The sequence below is a fragment of the Ascidia mentula genome, chromosome 2 (genome assembly GCF_947561715.1).
Source record: "Ascidia mentula chromosome 2, kaAscMent1.1, whole genome shotgun sequence".
NCBI lineage: Eukaryota > Metazoa > Chordata > Ascidiacea > Phlebobranchia > Ascidiidae > Ascidia > Ascidia mentula.
In genome coordinates, this window is record NC_138567.1 from 11,365,014 (window position 1) to 11,381,205 (window position 16,192).

General features: G+C 38.7%; 2 protein-coding genes and 2 non-coding genes across 4 annotated transcripts; 3 read left to right on the top strand and 1 right to left on the bottom strand.

Moving 5' to 3' along the window:
* The first annotated feature begins 1,121 nt into the window (after positions 1-1,121).
* On the top strand, positions 1,122-7,338 carry LOC145888585 (gap junction gamma-2 protein-like). Its single transcript, XM_082979362.1, has 9 exons — positions 1,122-1,318; positions 1,770-1,898; positions 2,607-2,761; positions 3,216-3,344; positions 3,817-3,955; positions 4,224-4,368; positions 4,728-4,820; positions 5,295-5,473; positions 6,293-7,338. The coding sequence occupies exons 1-9, from the start codon at positions 1,224-1,226 to the stop codon at positions 6,438-6,440; spliced, it is 1,212 nt and encodes a 403-aa protein (XP_082835488.1). The 5' UTR covers positions 1,122-1,223; the 3' UTR covers positions 6,441-7,338.
* An 895-nt stretch (positions 7,339-8,233) lies between these two features.
* LOC145890560 (crooked neck-like protein 1) lies at positions 8,234-16,175 on the top strand. The gene is made up of 14 exons (XM_082981668.1): positions 8,234-8,330; positions 8,549-8,638; positions 8,796-8,858; positions 8,930-9,180; positions 9,275-9,441; positions 9,590-9,768; positions 10,557-10,727; positions 11,088-11,279; positions 11,607-11,747; positions 12,046-12,285; positions 13,397-13,563; positions 14,359-14,449; positions 15,814-15,906; positions 15,973-16,175. The coding sequence occupies exons 1-14, from the start codon at positions 8,280-8,282 to the stop codon at positions 16,168-16,170; spliced, it is 2,094 nt and encodes a 697-aa protein (XP_082837794.1). The 5' UTR covers positions 8,234-8,279; the 3' UTR covers positions 16,171-16,175.
* Trnastop-uca (transfer RNA opal suppressor (anticodon UCA)) lies at positions 10,043-10,129 on the bottom strand. The gene has a single exon. It is a non-coding gene; the product is annotated as a tRNA-Sec (tRNA).
* On the top strand, positions 15,133-15,222 carry Trnay-gua (transfer RNA tyrosine (anticodon GUA)). Its single transcript is given in 2 exon segments — positions 15,133-15,169; positions 15,187-15,222. It is a non-coding gene; the product is annotated as a tRNA-Tyr (tRNA).
* Positions 16,176-16,192: the final 17 nt, after the last annotated feature.

The window sequence follows — 16,192 nt, forward strand, 5'->3', positions numbered from 1 at the left end:
AAGGAACATTCCGCAATGGCGGGAAAAGAACAGAGCGTGTCTTGTGACATCACAATCTTCTTTTATCATGCACAGTAGAATCTTGCACAACTCAACAGCTGACTGAGGTGCGTCTCTTTCAAACGCATTGATGCATCACCGGCAGTATAAACAGCGTGAGGGTCATTTTTTGCAAGAGTGACTCCCGAAAAAAAAACGCAGCCCGTTTGGTGTGGTTTAGTTAATCGTGCTTTAAAGTCTGAGGGCTAACATAAACCAGGCCAGGCTGTCAACGGCTCAAAATCTAATTGGTAAAAAAGATTAACTCCATTTTGGCGTGGTTGTTTTGCATTTAAGTAATGCAGAAATCAGGTTAAAGCAAACAGAACACGGAATCTATAATCTGGTCGATGATAAATCATTTATTGTTGTTTTTAACCCTTACGTGTGATATGTAACTCTATACAGAGTTCTTGGCCAGTCCTTAATTCCATTACCATGCTGCGTCGGACCGCAAATAGTTGGGATGCTGATAATTATTGTTTTTGTTCCTACGTATTACTGTGAACATTACAAAGTCTATTGCATGCAAGGTTGCACAAAGAAATGGTCATACAGTGTTTTCGATATAACTAAAGGCTTTCGAAAATTGCTTTACTTAAAATTAAAGCAGGTCCATCAATAACTACGCGAAACAGGCTTGCGTGGCCGCACATGGAAATTTGCTCTTGCATGATAAACCGTATGTTTACGTTCAAACCGACATCCAAGTCGCGTGACAACCGTTAAAAAGCGTTATGTCAGGTCTAAACCACTTAGTTTTGAGATTTGGCGTTTATCGGGCGGAGTTTGTGATACGTGAGCAGGACTGGTGTGAGGTTTTGAGAGTCCTCGTGCGCATTCCAAGGTCCTTACTTTGTCGTCTTGAGTCCTTCCCAAGTCGGCCAGGTCCCCCGCCGTGCCCGTGACGAGCGATTTGGCGGAAAAAATGCCCTGAGACAGGAGAAACGAGCGACGCTGCAGACCTCGGTACTTAAGGCGCTACCCACCCGCCTGTGTTTATAGCTGGGGCTGAAATTTAGGCGAGAAACTGCATTTTTAATCTCGCATAGGAAAGAGAGACGGATTTACACCGCGGAGAATAGAAAGGGTTTACACATTTGGTTACTGCGAAAAAGAGACAAAAAATAATAAGTACATCGATTTTCAGTGCATTGTAGGTAGTTCAGTAAGTAATAAATTAAATGGCGTGGCACATTTTCGAGAAGCTATTGGAAGAAGTTGCGAACTATTCGCCCTTCGTTGGCAAAGTATGGATTGTGTTTCTCTTTATGTTCCGGTAGGTGAAAAAAACAAGATGAACCATAAACATATTCTGTATAATCTAAAACACATAGCTTTACTATTGTGCTGTTAAACGTTGTCGCATGCAAATACACAGACTTGCGCGATTTTATTTGGAGTATTGGGTGTTACAAGAGTAAGTTCGGTTTGTTAAAAAGTTATTAGTCACGTGACCGGCCAAACTGCTTTAACTTAATTTACAACTGGATGGCGCAATATTCCGCTGACTCGCATCAACTGGGCGCAATCTAACATAGTTTAAGTGGGAACTTTGAACTATACGTAAATGATGAAGTTCATCTGGCACGTTGACCTGCAAATTTGTTGATTTTTCACAGTCTTGTACATAACATAACCCGTTTTTATTTGGGTTGGTTGAGTTAGGTCTTAAAGTGTGTGTTTTGATCTGGGCAGCAGGTATAATACTTCCATTTTATTTTTTGTAGACTGATAATGGTGGTGAGCATTGGCGACACGGTGTATGGCGATGAACAGTCCAGTTTCAAGTGTAACACACTTCAACCAGGTTGCGACAATATTTGCTACAACCATTTTGCTCCTATATCGCAGATCAGGTAATTGTGACATCCGAGATATAAATTAAACCGCGGAATAAGTGAATTTTATTAAAACTTAAATGTACAAATACCTTTATTTTACTCACCAAACGTCAACGGAAAGTTTTGCGTTACGTAAAAGCGCGTGACATCATTCACCTGACTGGGCGCTGCGTCATGCGTTCGCGGACCCGAGAACCACCTTTCCGCACCTGATGATCAACAATGTCTTGAGCTGACGCGACCGTGATCATTGAAGGCTGACAGACTGTGCTATAGTAGCCGATCAAAATCTAAGACTCTGAATTTTTTCGACACGGTTTTGCAACTGAATTCAACGCCAGTTGTGGTTACAATTTCGGAGGGCAATCTAGCATTCAAAATTCACTGTATTATTTCTTAAATATAACTGGCGAATCGATCACATTCAATTTTATCGAGACAGAGATGATGAGGGAACGTAACAAATAGTAAATCAAACTTGACCTTGCCATGCACACACAACTGACTTCGTTTGGCAATCAATTTTTATTTAATTTTAAATTTCAAACTCGTTGTTGGATAGGCACAAATTCTAATTTCATATTCAACTCAACAATTGCAAAATGTTTTTTTAAACAAGGTGATTCTAATAATGCTTACTGAAGTTTTTTGTTTTTGCTTGGGTGCGCTATTCATTCAGTCATGTTTTTTCATTTTTTTTCACATCGTGTTGTTGTCTTGCAGATTCTGGGCAGTTCAAATCCTTTTTGTCGGCACCCCGAGCATCATGTTCATTGTTTACGCAACCCACCGTATGAGAACGATAACAGCAGCCGACGTGAACCAATCTGCGCGAAGACGGGAAAGTGATTCTGATGGAAAATCAGAAGACAAGCAAGGTAAGTCAACATATAAAGTCATCGAACAAAACTCATTATAACCTTGTTTGCCGATTGAAATCATTTACCAATTTTGTGAATTTTTTTGTACGCTTTCCAATGGAATTACCGCGCTCAGCGTCATAGCTACGTGCGACCATGTTAAATTTATTGCGCTGTTATTGTTTTTGTTCATAGAATATTTGATTAGCACCATATTAAAAATAAAATAAAATAAAATACTCCTAATGTTTGAATTGGGTTTTAATGCAGACTGCATCCTATGCAGCAACATAACTTGCTACTTGTGCAAAATATGTTCAATAACAATTTAAAATCATAGAAACATAATTTACGGCTTAAGAAATCTTCAAGCAGTTAATTGGATTCAGAGTTTCATTCTGAATTTCAGAGCAGTTATTTGGGCTATATTGTTATACTGTTTGTCTTAACAATTTAAAATCGCTTGTTGTAGAAAGCGGACGCGGAGAGAGACGGAGACGTAATACAAGGAAGAAAACGGACAAGCAAATAGGAGAAGTGCGAGGACCGCCGGAATACGAGGAAGTCATTCGGAACGGGGTGAAAATAACAATATCAAGCAGTAAGTTTGTCAAAATTCCACGGCTCACTGAAAGAGAAACTGCCATAAAACATTTTGCGGAACAAACAACGTTACGAAAAAATTAATTAAACTTTACGTCGACGGAATTTTCTGGAACATCCAATATACATATATATGATGCTGCCTAAAACCCGCTGTTTGTTATGAAATATTATTTTCGTCAACTTTTTGTATTAAATGACCAAAAACAATATCTGGCAGCGAAAAGACGCTTAATTATTAAATGTAAACTATGGATATCCGTCATTAAAAAGCACTGACTTGTTTCTGGCAGAAACAGTGTTAAGCGAATGTTAAGTTACGTAGACTAAAGGAACTTAATGCGTGGAGTCACAAAAATTCCGTTGACGGGGTTTTTGAAATTCTTTATTTAGATGTAGTTTAGATTCTTGGAATCAAGTGCCCTTAAATTCCCGCATAAATTTCACGGTCTGGTTGTTTGTTTGGACAGGCCAAGGGAAAAAAATGAGCGATTTGGGTTCAAGTACAAGCTCGATAAACGAGAAAAAAATTGCGAAAAAGCAAGAGGAAGTCTTGGCAACGGCGCGAAGAAACGAACTGAAAAAAGTGATTGAGAACGACAACGGAAAGTAAGAAAAGTTAAATTTTGTTATCTGGACTTCTTGAAGAAATTAAGGATTAAAAGTATTCGACGTCCGAACTATAATGTCGTATTTACATTTACCTTCGGGTTAGGTAACCACACTTGCGTGCGTTTGATCTGTACTGGTGGTGCTCTTCGCAATGCATTATTCAATGCTATACTGCTGCGTGCTGACCACCAGGCAACCCTAGAATACCCTGACAGATTTAATTTGTCGCTTGGCATTTTTCTAATTGTTTTGCGTATTTTGACAGTGATAAAAAAGAGAAGACCAAGAAGAAGACGGAAAACGAAGGGGGCGATTCGTCGCAAGTAATTAAAACTCCTAATATAGTGCGAGCTTATGCTGCACAGGCCGTTCTGCGAACACTAATTGAAGGCGGTTTTCTTTATTTGCAGGTGTGTATTTTAAAACTTTTGCTTGACCTCAATTTGATGATGCTACACCATTTTTGGCTTAACGCTACCAATAGTTTTAGCACATCCAAAGTTTCTTACTATTAGAAGTTTTAGTGCTGCTGATATATAGAAAACGAAGTTTGACTTTTGAATTGGGTTTGAATAAATTACATATTTTTAATAAGGGCCAAATGCAGCGCAACCAGTGCACCGCTGCGTAAAACCACTAATTGTGTGTAAAAAATATACATGACACATTTAAGCCATGGGTGCATACCCAAGAATCTTACGTAAAACCCAATAGTTTGCGATATGCCGTTTACTGTATGCATCTACAACTAACCTCTTTTCGGATGTAGTACCGCATGTATGATTTCATTGTGCCGGAACTGTACTTGTGTCAAGGATTCCCTTGTCCTCGCGTCGTGGAGTGTTTCGTGTCAAGGCCCATGGTAAGATAACCTTTAATGCTTTCCCAAACGTAACCATAGTATTATTGGTCTGCGATGGACCGGAAAGACCGATCCCAGTAATAGACGGTTTCCACATGACCAACCGAGATTTTATACGGTCCATGTTTGGTGCGAATATGAATCAGTGTGCATGACTCGTCCATTGCGAAGGACGATTATGGAACTTATTTTAGCTCCATTCATGCCATAGTTATTTTTTTAATGTCTTTTGATAAATGGCGTCCCTAAAATAAATGAAGAAATAATTTCTCGAAGATATTCTCTAGCCGGTCCATTATAGAGAACTTTGTAAAGAAACGTAATTAATTTTAAAAGCCAAGGCGACATATTTTTAACACTATAATGTGAACAGATAGATTTTTCAATTTTTACCGTTTTTGATATTGAAAGAAACTTATAGAAGAAATAAATAAGAATGACGACAGTTTTTACATTTTTTTCCTTTCTCCCCAGGAAAAGACGCTCTTCTTGCGGTTCATGTACGCAATGACCATCATTTCGTTGTTACTTAACGTCATAGAACTGGTTCAGCTTCTGTCAAAATGGATCAAGCGGACTTGTTGTCTCGGGTCCCAACAAAACCAAGTCTTGCAACACGACAAACTTCCCATGGAGGAAATTATCATCGACAGGTATATATGATAGCTATCGACGCCTTAAAAAACCGGTGTTTTTGGAGATTACCGGGTTAATGAGCAAATAAGTAGGCGGCCACGCTCCAATGAGCGCAGAAATTCAAGAATCACCACTGTAAGAAGAGCACACTCACGTAGTTATGACGCGCTAAGGCGGGTCTTCTACACACTCGGTAATTTCCGTTCGACTGGATTCTCGCGTCATGAGAAAAACACTTTTAAGTCCTCCAATACATTCTGAGAGATATGTTGACTTAGGGTGCTGGTAACTCGACCTGATTTTAAATACCATGTCGGGGCGTGTACTTTCGGACACAAAAACTGATCATTTCCTTAAATGTATTATTACTTTAAAACAAAGTAATTCCCGAAGTGGGCTCAGCCTTACCCTATAGGGATCCATAACAAAATGTGTAATCCACGAGCTATTATTGTGTTTTAGGCAAAAGTTGGTGAACATGTTCGTTACGCTAAATTAACTCAAAAACCTCTTCTGCCAAAAACTCTTTATTGGCCTCGATGTTTCCGTCGTTATCCAACAAATCTTCATCAGGAGAGCCTTTTGGCAACAGACTATGAATTAACCCCCCCCCCCCCCCCAAAAAAAAAAAGATAACCTTGTAGTGTTCCGCGGACAAAAAGTTTGGGAACCACTACTTTAACGGTTAAACAAATGTTAATGCGAACTGCTTTACCCTATAAACCAAGTTCTCTTTGAGATATATCTGAACAAAGTTTGATGATAAACGAGAAGTTATTTTTACGAGAAGTTATATTCGGTAACTGCTGTGAAAACTCATGTGCATCCTTTTCCAGGCCCCGCGGTAGACATGTGTACCGGAGAGCAAGAACTCAAAACACCTTTCCAGACCTTGGACCGTTTCCCCGCTATCCGGATGGCCTAGACGGGGGTTCGTCGGACAACAACACCATGGACAGCGATTACCGATTCTACGATATGTAAACATTACGTTGTATTCCGCATATCACTGCCGTGTATATTTACCATGGCAGCGAAATATGCATCGAAATGCTGCTGGGAAAGTGCAGTAAACACTGAATGAGAAAAACTTTTATATTTTTTACTCAATCCCTGTATGATATTCTAGCACCCTGGTGATACTTTTCCCAAAATGTACTTTTTTTGCTTTGGCGATTTTTTTCACTACCCAGCGGCTGTTTCATTTTTTCTCTCATTTCACTTGTAAAACAATCCATTTGTATGCATAATAGACGATGCCTGTACCCAGCACAAACGAAATGTAAAAAGAAAAAGCTTTATGGCCATGCTGTTAGAACAATTGTCAACTACAGTGAACGCAACCTACTGTGTAAAAATAAGTTTTGTGTTTATTGTAAAAGCTTATTGTATAGTATTTATAGTTGTACACTGCTTTGTATTATTAGTCCCGAGGTTCGCTCAGGGCCGGTCCTAGCGAACCCCCGACATTGTCAAAAGTCGTCTGCTAGAAACGCCCGCAATCGTTTTTCGCTTTTCGTCGGAGGCTTCGTAAACGTCACCATTTGCTGCTGCTGCTGAAAAAATGCGTATTTGTTCATAGTGTTTAAACTATTTTACGAAGTCTGGAACATGATCAAAATTTAGTCCAAATATGTCACGTTGGTGATCAAGAACTTCATGTTGAAGATATGCATTATTCTTAGCTTGCTTCACTGTGTCTTTGGCAAATGTTTTTGAGTTGCTAAAGGAAATAGGCTACGCGCGTCTTTTTTGTGCTTCCATTTTCAATTGCAAAATAGTAGCGTGCCAGCATTTTCCATGAGCCCATTGTGCTGTAGAAATTCACGTATTGTTGCTTATACATATTTTTGTCCTAATAAAATACGTAAGTGTTTGTAAATTTGTTCTTGTTTGGCAATGGCATGAATCGTTTGTTGTTTATGTGATATAATGCTGTACAACACCACAGCAATTTACCATCGGTTAGGACCAAAGAAAAAGCACACTGCATTGTGACGCCGAAAAATTGGATTTATTTCAGAAGCTTTGCTCGATTTTGAAGGACATATTGCTTGGTGCAAATGAAAGATGATGTCTTTCTTTGAAAGGAATACTTTGGTCTTTATAATCCGCATTTAAAATAAAAAAACTAGCATGTTTAGATACAAAAACGAAGTGCACAAGTCCAAAATAAGCACATTTCTATTTTCTAAGACACTGGCTCGCAAAAAAGCATAAATCCTAAGTAAGAACGAAACTTTTTGGACAAGTTTGTCCACCCCTGCCATACAGATTACCAAGTATAGCGTTTGTGTAAAATAGTTTTTTTACGGAAAATCATGCCTGTCGTTGGATCACATTAAATTTTTGCGTTCTCTGATTACCTTTTCACAAAAAAATTAATGATACATATCCACCGAAATGCAAAAACGGGAAATACCCAGTGACGTCATATACAGTACTGTACTTCTGAAGTTGAATTGAAACAACGAGTTTGAGTTTACGCACGTTGTAGTGTGTGTGGTTGTGATTGTGATTGTTGGTGCTTTTATGTTAACCTCTTTTGAATATTGATAAACATTATGTCGAGGAGTTCAGCGTTGTCTTCATTTTGTCGTTTTTCAATTAATGTTAGCGAGTCAGCTAGTGCTTTACAAAATAAATGTGTATGATTTGTAGCCTCCACCCTACAGTACGTAGTATGACAACCTATGCATTAATATTTGACACAGGAACACAATTAACATTTTCTTTTACACATAAATAACGTTTTGATATGTTTAAAACCTAATTTTAGAACTTTTTAGTTGAAAGGTAGAGTTCCTCTATTAAAATTTAATCATGATGGAACACACGATGGGAGGAAAGACAAAAATGCCTAAGATTGCGAAGGTGTGTTCAAATGTCCAAAAATGTTTTCTGCAGTATATTTTAATGCAGCAGTTTTTTGAAAAAGTGGAGTTTATTTAAATAATATTTATATTTTTAAAGTTGAGTCGCTGTTTTTGTAATAGTTACTGTTTGTAAATCATTTTATTTATCTAATATTCCGGTTAAGCAAGACAATAGATTCTAACTGTTGTCATATATATGTATAAATTGGTTTCCAGGTCAATAATAAAGCTCCAGCTCCTGTACAAATCACAGCCGAGCAACTTTTACGTGAAGCAAAAGAGCGTGAACTGGAATTGCTGCCTCCGGTAAAGATTTATTGGTTACTTTTTTAACAGCTGATTGGTTGTTAAACTATTGTTGAGTTAGTTTCATTGGTGCCGGTATTTGTATCTAAATGGGGCATAACTGGAAGACCATGGTGTTTAAGTCTACCTTACTAAAATGTTTTTTGTGCTGTGTTAGCCACCAAAAAGAAAGATAACAGATCCAGAAGAACTGGAGGAGTACAAATTAAAAAAAAGAAAGGTAGGAAAAGTTGTTAATAACATGGTAGTTTAAAAATCTTTTGACTTATATTTCCCAAACTTGCTTTTCAGTACTTTGAAGACCTTTTGCGCAAAAACAAGTCTTCAATTCAAAACTGGATTAAATATGCTGCATTTGAAGACAGTATGAAAGAAATTCAAAGAGCTCGTTCTGTTTATGAGCGAGGAATAGATGTGGCTCACCGGTGCATCCCACTTTGGTTGAAATATGCAGAAATGGAAATGAGAAACAAGCAAATTAATCACGCTCGAAATATATGGGACCGGGCGGTCACTATACTGCCAAGAGCTCATCAATTTTGGTAAATTTTGTTTTTCATGTTTTAAATTCTTAACATGACATATAATATGACACAAATCCAAATTTTACTGACCGTGCAATGTGTTTGCGTTAAGGTATAAGTATGCATACATGGAAGAGATGCTCGGTAATGTTGCTGGATGCCGACAGGTGTTTGAGCGTTGGATGGAGTGGGAGCCTGATGAGCAGGCTTGGCATTCCTACATTAACTTTGAACTTCGATACAAGGAAGTAGAAAGGGCCAGACAAATCCATGAAAAATATATCCTTGAGAAATATGAAAAATACCTTTATCTGCTGTTTGCAACTAATTGTTTTTAATTGTTAACCCTCTTTATATACTATTTGGTTTATAAATTTGCTCAAAATCTCTCTGGTTACAAAAGGTTTTTCTTAACTGCAATGTTTACTTGTGTATATTCATCCGGATATAAAGAACTGGGTGAAATATGCACGATTTGAGGAGCGGTTTGGCTACGTTATCAAAGCACGAGAGGTATTTGAACGTGCGGTTGAATTTTATGGAGAAGACCACATGGAGGCCAGCCTTTTTGTTGCCTTTGCACGTTTTGAAGAGAGACAAAAGGAGGTAAAAAAATAGGAGGTTTATCGTATGTATTTCAATAACTAAACAACAACATTAAAAAAGGTTAATTGGCATCACGGCCAAGGCATACCAGAGCTGAGATTGCCAAATATATAGGGCCTGACCTTGCTCTGTGAATAAAAAGCTTGTGGAAAACTGATTTTGATTTCAATCCTGACCACAATTTCCAAACACCCCGTTTAAATTGCATCACTAATTGAGTGTCATAAATTCAATTTATGGTTGTTTATTGGTTGGTTGAAAAATTCTTCGCTAACGCCCAGAAGGTGGAATTGAACCACTCTGACGCTAGTCAGCTACAGGTTTGAAGCCTGCACCCCAGACCACTGAGGATCATCTAGGCAGGAGTGGTTGCTTGCATTTAATATTTATACTACCGACTCGGTTACCACCTTCCATTTGTGGTGCTTGTTGCGCCTGTATTGCCTTTTTTTGTTTAAACAAACTGATTTGGTCTCGCAAATAGTGCCGAGTCATAGTTACGGGACTGAGTTCTAGAAGAGCAGGTAACACATTGCCTGCAGTGCAGCAAAATATCTATCTCGTACCAAGACATGAAGATACTAAGCAAACAAACAACGAATTATTTTACCTACGTACACACTCTGATCTGAACTATTATATCTCATCAGCACACACCTTGCGTTAATTACAACAGTCTTGCTAGCTAACCAGCTTGGCGAAGACTGGATACAAATTATATTAAGTAATCAGTGTTTGCTACTCTTGTAGCATCAGAAAACGTTTACAGTTGCACTTTTGATTTGCAGTACGAACGTGCTCGGGTCATTTACAAATACGCCATAGACCGAATCGACAAACAGCTCGCCGGCGAATTGTTCAAGGCTTACACGATATTCGAAAAGAAGTTCGGGAACCGATCTGGCATCGAAAACGTGATTGTGAGCAAACGCAAGTTCCAGTATGAGGAAGAAGTCAAGGTGGGTGCCGCCATTGTAGCTTTAAACAACTGCATTTTGAAATAATCAGGGGCAACGCGAATCCAAAAATGCGTAAACTTTATTAAAATTGCGTGTATGTGATGCAAGGGATGGTATGTCTTGTATTGCATTTCAAAGGGAACTCAATTTCTTATTGGAGATTTCTGTTTTAATCAAATATATTCCTTCACATCACGGTGTTGTTGTCGTGTTTTTTCGCCACGAGATCACTCGAAAACACAACTCGAAACAATCCAAAAAATAAAAAAATAGTTAAAAAACTTGAACTTTATGATTTGTGTACATACTGCAGCGTACGAAAAAGATTGTTAATGACAATATTGCTCTACTGCAATCTAGGCAAACCCGCACAACTACGACGCTTGGTTCGACTACTTGAGACTTTCCGAAGATGAGGGGGACGTAGAGGCGACGAGAGAGGTTTACGAACGTGCAATTTCCAATATCCCTCTCGTGTCACAAAAGCGCCACTGGAGGCGGTACATCTATCTGTGGATTAATTACGCGCTATACGAAGAACTCGAAAGCAAGGTAGGAAAAATACAAGGCGATTTTTATTTCCGAAATCAAGGGATCATATCGGAGAAAATGTTTAATTGACGCAAAACAAATAATTTACCCTAGCGTAAGCTTACCTTGTTACGCTTCGGAGCTGTCAGAACAACAACAGCATTTTTGCAGTGAAAAATGAAATAGAAAAAATGGGAAACTGAGTTGATGAGTTGCTTCGAACGGTGTGTGAGACAGAATCGAAGCACGGTTACAGTCAGCCGCGATTGCCCTCTACCTGTCCTTAGCAAGAACTACCTTTTGGTTGGTGTTGGTGGATTTTCAATAGTTATTTTTTCCCTTTCTCAGGACATCGACCGAACGCGGGAGGTTTACAAGGCGTGTCTCGAAGTTGTGCCACATCGCAAGTTCACCTTCGCCAAGGTTTGGATCATGTTCGCCCACTTCGAAATAAGACAGAGAGATGTAACACAAGCAAGAAAAATATTCGTAAGTGCGCATCGGCTGAAATAACGCACGTGGATGAGAGTCACCCGTGCTGCTATGTCTTTCGGTAAAAAAATATTTAATACATGTAGAATGTGATGTGACAACGCCCGAAAAATTTGCCGGGCTTTTACAGCATTCCATGTTGTTGCAAAACCCGAACCCAACTAGTAATTATTTTTCACGAGATTTTTCAAAAAAAAATCATCTTTCGCTTTTTGCTTACCTGGCAATTTTCCAAAAAATCCTATGTTAAATATTTAAGTTCCTTAGGTTAAGCAACGTTTTTGAACCGTTGCAGGGCGTCGCTATCGGCAAGTGCCCCAAAGACAAGCTATTCCGCCATTACATCGAACTTGAACTTCAACTACGCGAGTTCGACCGATGCCGGATTTTATACGAGCGTTTCCTTGAATATTCACCCGACAACTGCACCACTTGGTGTCGCTTCGCCGAGTTGGAGACCTTGCTTGGTGACGTCGACAGAGCGCGCGCCATATACGAGATTGCTGTTGACCAACCACGTCTAGACATGCCGGAGGTGGGCAATTTTTCATTAGGGTTTTACGCTTGCCAAAGGATTTTATGCGGTTAAAGAGAAGGAATAATAGATCGTGTTATAGAACCTCAACACACTTTTTTGGTTTGTAGCTTCCTGCAAAGGGTATATTTTTATGTGTAAATGTACCTTCCAGGATGCTGTGCGTTGCTACTGCTCATATTTTTATTTTCTGCTTAGTTGCCTAAAGGTCAAGGGCTTTAGTGTTGGGTTGCACAAAATATTTTTGTGTTTTCACTTTTCATGGTGTACCTCCCAAAGTTGACATTTTGGGTAATTTCAAAGGGAAAAACTTCTTTTCCTCCCCACAAAAAAACAATAGTTTCATGTTTGTGAAGTAATGAAAAGTAGGGTTTTATCGGTATGAATATTTTTTCAAGTTGCGGAAACGTTTTTTTGTAATAGTTTTTTTTTTTGAAATTTTAACTGACGTGGCCCTCCTGCTCTTAGTTACGCATTCAAAATGAAGGTTCATCAAATCGATTCGCAGAATTGTCTGTTTTGTAAATAAGATTATATGACCAAACTCGATTACAAATCATTCGAGAAGACGTCCTGTCGCTTAACGTTACAGTTTACAAACAAATGAGGCGTTGTTTACCATTTCACTATGCACAAGACGATTTTGTTGTGATGTGCATGATGTGATGAACTGACCAACTTAACTGCGTCATGTTTCTAACCTTTTATATTGTGTACATTCTATCCTGAGGCTTATTTCTTAGATTTATGCTTATTTTCGAGAGTATAGGGTCTCAGTGCGATTAAAAAGAACTAAAAACACGTTCTCGGTATATTTCCTTTGAAAGGGTCATCATGTTGGCGTAACTTTTGTTAGCCTCCAAAATCAAGCAAAGTAACCGAAACAATTTTGATGATGCCCTTCACAGGGCCAAATATATTGTTGTGATTTTAAACATCTTAAAAGCTGTTTGCCGGATTGTTTTTTTGCAGTTTATACTGAGCGAAATAATTATAACTGTCAAATTCGGCATCCTAAAGCAGCTTGATTAGTTTTTGGCACAAGCGGATGGTAGCCCTGATCACACCACACACACCGGCATTATGCTGACTTGTTCATTATTTCCATCAGCTTCTCTGGAAAGCTTACATCGACTTTGAGATGGAACAGGAGGAAAAGGAAAACGCCCGCAAGTTGTACGACCGCCTGCTGGACCGAACGCAACACATCAAGGTTTGGCTCAGTTACGCCACCTTCGAGTCAGCGGGCGGTGACGCAAGCTCCTACAATCAAGCAAGGTATTTGTCATGTTGTATTTTATCACCTAAAGGGCATCCAGACCGTAGTATTGTCAACGACCGGTCGCCGACCTGGAAAATCCCATCTAACAATTTCAATCGCTACCAATTGCATATTGCAATCGATTGAAACAGTATTTGTGGATAAACAAAATCTTGAATTCGCATCCCTTTGACCCGAGCGATTGAATAAATATATTTTAGTCATTTTATAGCAGTTATAGCTTTAAAGCAGGCAACACGGAACTGTCCATGTTTTTACGGGTCAAGGCGTTCCACAAAAACGTAATAATCATTCTAACAAAAACTTCTCTGTTTTGGGTTCACTGCGGTTTTGCTTTCAGTGGTTCCCGTATTTTCGCTCCGCTGAAGCGCAACCCAAGAATAAACGTTCTCCAGTTAATTGGCCACACATTGCCATCCACTTATATTTTCTGGTATTTCTTGTTTTGGTAAACACGCTCTCGATATTTGCGGCCTTTACGGCGCCATTAGACTGTATAATGCACTGCACCTCTTTGCTGACATCAAGCGTACAGTCTGCAGGAAAAATACGATATAAAAACGTTTCGTCAGGTGGCTGCGAAAAGTAGTCTGTATTTCTAATGGTATGGATAATTTTGATCCGGACACACCATAGTACTTTATTAGCACCACTGCGTTCATTCGTTGAACTGAATCGGTTACGTACAGCTCTTTGGGAAAATAGCAACTAGGCTACATGTGTTTACATTCATACAGTTTTGTCATTGGGATAAAGACGCCAAAGGGTTTTTCATAATGTATTGTATGCAGGCAAGTGTACAAGAAAGCCAATTCCTCTTTGAAAAACAGCGACGCAAAAGAGGAAAGACTCATGCTTCTGGAAGCTTGGAAAAAGTTTGAGGTACATCAATAATCAGCAGAATAAATATTTCTAAAATAATTTATCAAGTTATCATGATTTATTAAGTTACAATTATAACGATTTACTTTTGGTTTGTTTAATGGGGATTGTAATGTACCAGTAAAACATGTTGTAAAATGAAACTAAAAATTATGGATAAAGACTTAAACAACCATTGGCACCATGAATAATAATTAATAATGTAAAGGATTTCTTTGTTCCATTCCATTTTGTATCAATTTGGCATGTTTGGACACAGACCCAGACCAGCTGCGCCATTTTATTAAACTAATGATGACGTAAGTTTTTGCGATTTTTTTTATGTAACAGGGGTAAAAAACAACGTTTTGGTATGAGCATTTGTGCTCGTCAGGAAGATTAAACTCTTTCTATTGACCTATTTCACAAATTAAAGTTTGATTCTAATTATTTAGGGCAATTATAAACTGACAAAGCATACTGTACGCTATGTTACACGTATTGCGCTTACTCGTAAGACCATAAATGACAAATATCCTGTGGTAACAATCGAAAGCGCACAAATCTCATTGGTTCAGCCCCTCACAACACATGAGAGAGTGCGCCTTTCTCTCGCATTGGCTTTTTTCGCAAAAAAAAGGAAAAGGGTTCTCCCACTTTCTGCGCGACGAATGTAGTGCAGGTTTTGTCGCTTCGATGTCGGCCCTTCGATAGCTCAGTTGGTAGAGCGGTGGACTGTAGTGGTAGATGCCTCAGAAATCCATAGGTCACTGGTTCGAATCCGGTTCGAAGGACTTTTTTTTTTGTTCTTTTTCTTCCCGTTTTGAACATTTTGACTGATTTTTTTTGAATTACTTTTGTATTTGAATTACAAAATACACTGTTATGAAATGAATTATCACGAATCATCATTATTATATCTATTTGGCTTTGAGAAGAAAACTTTGCAATTTTTTAGACGTTTGTGGCATATTCCTTTTTTTTAATTCTGCAGTTTTGACGAGCCTTCTTTGAATCAATTTCTTGCAAATATTTATGAAAGCATATGTAGCCACCGTTGTATAATAAGTATTCCATCATTGTATTAAGAATGAAAATCAATGTGGCAACCCAGCGCAATTACGTAATAGACTTTACTTTAGGAAAAGTTTGAAACAGAGTTGAAGTAAGGTTATGATTTTAGCGCACACAGTCAACGTATTTTGATTTATCTTTTGCTGAGAGTGTCATGGAAAATAGTTACTTATTTAAAATTGTTCAAGTTCTGCTTGCCGGATTATAAAATCAATGTTTCACACGATTGATTTGGATACCTTAACTTACACTATGTCACTTTGTGATTACTTTGGAAGAGCTTGTTAAGATATTTTTGTATGTTTATGCAGACGCAGCACGGCGACGAAACGACGCAGAATCAAGTAAATCGGCTCATGCCGAAACGTGTTAAGAAGAGAAGAAAAGTTACAACCGAGGGAGGAGTAAGTTGTTTCAAAATAAGCATACTTCAACAAGATGCACGGTGTTTACCTGATTGCGTTTTCCAGATCGATGCAGGCTGGGAAGAATATTACGATTACATCTTTCCTGAAGAGGAAGAGGCGCAACCCAACCTCAAACTACTTGCGATGGCGAAAATGTGGAAAGCAAAGAAGGACGACGGGGATTCAGACAGCGTCAGTTCAGATGATGACTCGGACAGCGACGATAACGCACCTGGCCCTTCTGGCACTAATAACATGTAGTGTACATTCAGCGAACTGGCTC